Below are 5,914 nucleotides of genomic sequence, written 5' to 3' on the forward strand. Positions count from 1 at the left end.
GAATGCTTCAGTCAAGATATCAGCCATTTTTTCATATTCATAAACTGCTGTTCCAAATAATTTTGCCTCTAAAAAACGTGTACTGAAAGGTCAAAAAAAAAAACTAAAGAAGACTACTAAGTTTAAGACTTTATTTTAGTTAAGTGCACACCCTTTTATATGTTGGCTGAAAATGTAAATGTAACATACAGTGGAAGGAATGTGAACATTAAGGGAATAGTATTGGTATTTATTGTTGGTCATTTGCTAAGGGCCTGCTACCAACATCTTCGATATACAAATTCTGGAATTTATTGGTATAATATTACAAATATATTTAAAGAAAAAAAATGATTCTCAAGTTCTGATCAAATCACCAGAGAGATGCAATGAACAGTGGCAGAAACTTGTCTTATAATAAGCTTAGGAGTTTGGATTCTAGCACACATTTGGTTAATTTTCACAGTCCCTATGAGGGTTAGGATTTTTGCATATGAGTTACTACACATGCATTTATTTAGCATATACACATGCATGTGCATATGAATGGATGGTCATGTTATAATTTACCCAGTATACATTAAGTTTGGGTGGATGCCTGTCCAACTTGTTCAAATAACTCAAAAGGCAGCTGTCACTGTTCACTGACCTGTTCCTATCAAGCATACCATTTATGTTATATGTTACCAGATGGGGGGGTTTTCCTTGCATGATTTAATTTTCCAACTCACGTAATTTATAGTAAATTGTTTCCCCTGGTCTTTTCCTGCAGTTTGTCCTCTTTTCCCTCATATATCTCATTACATAATATTTCTTTTAAAAATCCTAAACTGTTATGGTGCTTATGTAATAATAAAAGTGATTGCAATTTTTGTTTTCAGAAAACAAACATATTAAGTCAACATAAAAAATTTTGAAAATTATTTTTGACTATTAGTAATGCAACTATTTTTGCAGTCAGAAAGTGTGATGTTTGTTAAAATGGTGTGCTAGTATCATGTCTCTTTTAAGTGTGACACTATTATCTTAAGAGTAAAAATAATACCAGTAGCTTACTTTATTATAACCTAACACATAAAAATAATGCTTCACATGCATAATAAGCACTATTCATTTTTTTCTTATTAACAAACAATTCTTTTTACCGTGGTTTGGTATTAATCATGCAGCAAGTAAAGCCTTTGGAAATAGTATGCAAACAAGAGGTTTTTAAATCAAAATTGTTTATTGTAAAAAAAAAAAAACCTTGAAAATTGTTTTTTAAAAAAGAAACGTTGATTTCACAAGTCTTCAGGTTGTTTATAGACATAGCTATAGACAGCATCTCAGTTTCATACAAAACTCATTCAATCATATAAAAATAAACACAAATTTACATTGACTCATCAACTACACGATTCAAAAAGGCACTTGGAAGGGGAATTGTATTATTGCATTTCTGATATGCATTTGAAATAGTTTAAGTACATTAATGAATTTGTAAAAATCATCTTTTGCACCTATTCCCATCTTTAATTAATTTTCGAAAATCATTAAAATTCCTTAGAATAGTAAGACGTAGAGCATGTGCCAGGAATGTTCAAAACTAATCTTTCCCTCCTCCCCCAAGGCACATACTGTTAATTGGCAAAAACAAAACAAAACAAAAATACTTTTAATACATTCTCCTGTGTTTTGTACTTTTTCTTTTTTTTTTTTTTTCTTCGCTTTAAAAAATACACTTTAAAGCACTACAGGTAATCAAAAAAGGCTTTAGTTCAACAATGGTAACCAGACATCAGACATGGAGTAAACTTGGAATACATTTTAAGGCACCTGAGTTTGCGTCTGGCAGATTCTCTTCCTATGGGAAATCCTATTACAGACTCTATTACAAAGCAATACTGTTCTTTTCAATTGAAATGATTTGGCATCAATGTAAATCTTTGCATTCTCTTTTAGGAAGAAAAGATGCGATGTGCTTTTCATTTTTTCTTTGAAGAGAATTCTCTGAATCTAGCCATCAGCAAATATATAGTAATTTTAAATTTCACATGGAAAGGACTATCTTTAAACACATGAATTCCATGCTCTTGCAGCTCTTCGTGTGTGTGTGTGTGTGTGTGTATGTGTGCATGTGTGTGTGTGCATATGTGTGTGTGTGTCTATACATATTATTTGGTCAGTCAGCACAGGAGAAAATGCCTTTGGACTTTATTTGTCATTTGGCTTCGGAGTGAAGAAATGCATTCTGTTCGAGTAAACATTGATTGCGTCACTCAGTGTGCTACACAGCAGCCAGATTCCTCATGTTTGTGCAGGAGAGACATTCTGGAGAAGGTTTTGGAGCAGTTTTTGCACTGGTATTTCTTTACATCAGAATGGGTCTGCAGATGAGCCCTCAGGTTTGACCTGTCTGCAAATGCTCTGTTGCAGTGAGGGCAAGAAAAAGGCTTCTCCCCTGGGGGTGGAGTGGGAGGAAAAAAGAAAGACAGTCAGTGTTTTTAGAGAAAACATACAGTTAAATAATGTTAACAAAAGTCAATCACATTTTGCCTAAATAATGAGAAGCAGCAAAATCGGATTAAAATCCCTCATAATAGACACTTTTGAAACTATCTGACCTTTTAAGATAAATTTGAATATTGCATTAAGACACCATACACAGAATATTATTACTGCTGCCAATCACGCAGAAATAATTTACGTAGCTCGTGGACTTTCATTTCTTAAAGCTTTCTTCTTCAGCAGGTGCAGCTAATGTCGAGCACCTCACAGCATTTCCCAATATTTCCCCCTTTTCTCTCTTTCTGTACTACGATTAAGGCAGTCTAAGTGCCATGACACCCGGCAGGATAATCCCGTGATAGGAATAAGAAATTAAGCAGCAAAAAATCCACACACAAAGCAAGAGAGGCAAAATAAATTTAGTTTCAATTATCCAAGTCACCCATGGGTGACAGATATCAGAGCAAGCATGTAACTAACAGAAAACTGTAGGAAAAGCCTTCATCTATTAACCAAATCAATTGATTAAGATAGCAACATTTGTATTTGCTGATTACTGGGGGCAGTTTCACAGAACACACATTCAAGCACATCTTTCCTGCTTTTCTCACTGATCTTTGAGACCAAACCTTCTGAAACTACTTTCCAAAGTCTACATGGTGTTTGCAGTCCCTGGAGCAGAGGTTGTTAGCAAGAAATGGAGCACTTTGTGCCCTAACAGCTTTTTGAGTAGTCAGGAAGTAGCTATCAGTGACTGTCCTCATTAAAAGCACTATGTCACAACTTCATGCAAATCCAACAGCCAGCCCAGCTTCATTGTGTCTGAGAGTAACATGCCTGTCTGTAGTTTTTCTCTTACCAGTGTGAGTTCTAATGTGTCCTTGAAGCAACCAGGGTCTGGAAAACGCCTTGCCGCAGATCTTGCAAACACAAGGTAATGTGTGGGTCCGAATGTGCATCTTCAGGGCGCCCAGGCTCACATATTCCTTGTCACAGTATTTACAGCTGAAAGATTTTCTAGACTGAGCATCGCAGTGCAGCTGCTTGTGTTTCGCCAGCCCAGAAAACGTTGAATAGGTCTTATTGCATAAATTGCACTGAAACTTTTCAGCTTCAATGGCATGGGGGTCTGAAAGCTTGGACTGTAGTCTTTCCTCTTCATCACTAATGGGGCTTTCTGAGCCACTGTGGTCCTTGGAGGAGGTGTCAGATGGAGGAGGGGGACTCACTCGCCCCAAAGATGAGGAGTATCCGGAAAGTGGAGAGAGGCCATTGGGTAGCTGGGCGTGGAATGGAGCTGCCGTAGTCCACACGGTGATGGGGCTGTATGCTCCTGAGCTGAGGATCTCCGGTTGTGGTATGACAGGCATGGAGTAACTCTCATAGAGATACGGGGAAATAATCACTGGGGAAGAAAAGAGGAGGAGAGAAGATTAAGGTAAAAATAACTAAAAATAAATCCACACGCACTCATACATACACTGAAAAGGTATTTAGCAACACACACGTGATTTCCTCAGGAAGAAGATAGGCCCATTTAGGAGGGCATGCACCCTACTAAGGTGTTTCATTTCCAGCCTGGCACCGACGGAGTTACTGTAGTTAATGCACACAGAGGCTGACAGCTGCAGGGAGCTATAGGTGCTCTGAAGTCAGGGAGCGCAGCCAAGCAGCGCCGCACGTCCCCACTGAGGACGCAGAGAGCCTCCACATTATTTTTAAACACACAGAAAGTTGTTTTTCATTTTGTGCCTGGGCGATTTACGTGTATTACGACCGTCAGTACAAAGATATGCCTGCGTCAAGCTGCCTTCTAAAGGAGAGGAGACTTAGTGAGCGAAAAACGCAGTAATGCAAGCCTTATGTTGCTCATCCTTCACATACTCATTACGCATGTATCCACAGGCTTTAGCAAACCAGGCTGCGAGATTTGAATGAAATGCTCCTTGTCAGTCAAGAGCTCAAAAAGTTTTGAATTAAAAGGCACCCTAAATTATCAAAATGAGGTAAGCTCCCTTTTAGGACATCGCTTTAAAGGAAACCAGCTGCATCTTTGGCTCTTTTGTAATGGTATTTGAAGAGCAATACGTAGATTCGCATTTGCAAAGCTCTAGATACGTAGCTCTAGATCTATTTTTCTCTTTTTACCTGTGTGTGTGTCCAGTTCGCTGTAGTTTGGCTTTTTGGAGGCGTTGAAATGCTTCTTGACCAGGAAGGAGCGCGGCATCTTGCCGGCGGGTCTGGCGGGCGCCGGCGCGGATAACGGTCCGGCGGGAGGACGCGGCGGTCCCTACAGCATCGCGGCTGGCCGGGCTCGGGCAGGGGCCGCGCTCAGGTGCGGCAGGCGGACGGGCCGGCGCCTCTGAAGTCGCCCGGCTCCTTTACGAACTGAGCCCGTTTTGGCTGGGAGGGTTTTTTTTTTCCTCTCTTTTGCAAGAAAGATCCAATCACAGCTGAGAGGTTCAGATTTCAGCTCCTCCCTCTGGGACAGCTGTGAACAGAGGAAGAATCTGTTGTCAGACTAAATTATTCTGGTTCAAAATGGGCTGTTTTTCGAGATTTCGGGAGAGAGGGAAAAAAATGTTTAAGTATTTTCGAGAGAGGTAACCCCGCTCGGCGAGCCCCGCCCGCGACCCGCGCTCTCTGCAGCCAGGACGGGCGCAGGAGCCGGGGTCTCTGCCCGGCCCGCCTGGCCTCCAGATGTGGGGCAGCGCCAGCGCGCGGGGACACGGTGTCCGCCAGGGAAGGAAGGGCCGCCCTGCGCCACGCCAGGCCAGCCTCTGGTGTTAATGAGAGCCTATATTTGGAAGTGGCATTTGGAGAGGTTTGCCTTGCGCAGGGACCAAATAATTAACTCTTGGCCTTTGAAAAAGGAAGGGGGAAGCGGGAAGACAAAGGCGCCTGTGAGCGCGGCGGGCGCTCTCCTGGGACCTGGGCCTGGGGTGGGGGGGCTGCAGCCTTGCCTGCGGCCAGGGCAGTGCGCGACTCCACTGGGGCTTCCGCGAAGCCCGGGGCAGCGCGGCCGCGTGCAAATTGAGTAATCTTGTCACCGTGTCAGCTATGGTGGCTTGAAAGAAATGCTTTGTAGCCCTTTAAAGGCAGGCTGATCGGAAGAACTGGAAGACTGCAAAGATAAAAAGGAACGCTGGCAGAGAAGGGGGTGGGGGGGCAAGAGGTAAACTGTCATTTGGAACCATGGGACAGTCTCTCACTCACACTTTGACAAGAGATCTTATCTTTTCATGTTCTATGGTGCATTTTTATGGTAAAAAGGGTGTATGGGTCTTTAGAGACGATTATTTCATTTCAAATATTCCCCCGCTTTTATTTGGTGCTATTTTCATCAGTATAAAGCCATTAAAATCCACCTCCGTATCCGCCAGGTTCCTGTATAATGCTTAAAAAACAAATTAAAGGATACTCTTAGGAGTATCAGTTGGTTAAAGGC

General features: G+C 41.8%; 1 protein-coding gene across 1 annotated transcript; it reads right to left on the bottom strand.

The window, feature by feature from the left end:
- Positions 1-1,185: 1,185 nt before the first annotated feature.
- On the bottom strand, positions 1,186-5,486 carry SNAI2 (snail family transcriptional repressor 2). The gene is made up of 3 exons (XM_032296047.1): positions 4,615-5,486; positions 3,326-3,871; positions 1,186-2,419 (listed from the first exon to the last, which is right to left on the bottom strand). The coding sequence occupies exons 1-3, from the start codon at positions 4,691-4,693 to the stop codon at positions 2,238-2,240; spliced, it is 807 nt and encodes a 268-aa protein (XP_032151938.1). The 5' UTR covers positions 4,694-5,486; the 3' UTR covers positions 1,186-2,237.
- Positions 5,487-5,914: the final 428 nt, after the last annotated feature.

The sequence above is a fragment of the Sapajus apella genome, unplaced genomic scaffold, assembly GCF_009761245.1.
Source record: "Sapajus apella isolate SASKATOON/1434 unplaced genomic scaffold, GSC_monkey_1.0 scaffold35, whole genome shotgun sequence".
NCBI classification, from domain to species: Eukaryota; Metazoa; Chordata; class Mammalia; order Primates; family Cebidae; genus Sapajus; species Sapajus apella.

Bases quoted from the DNA above. Each gene is read 5' to 3' on its own strand.
- SNAI2 (XM_032296047.1), bottom strand. From the start codon at position 4,693: ATGCCGCGCTCCTTCCTGGTCAAGAAGCATTTCAACGCCTCCAAAAAG. The intron at 3,872-4,614 runs GTAAAAAGAGAA...TTTCTTCCCCAG, and splicing joins CGAACTGGACACACACACAG to TGATTATTTCCCCGTATCTC. The intron at 2,420-3,325 runs GTAAGAGAAAAA...CTCCACCCCCAG, and splicing joins ACACATTAGAACTCACACTG to GGGAGAAGCCTTTTTCTTGC.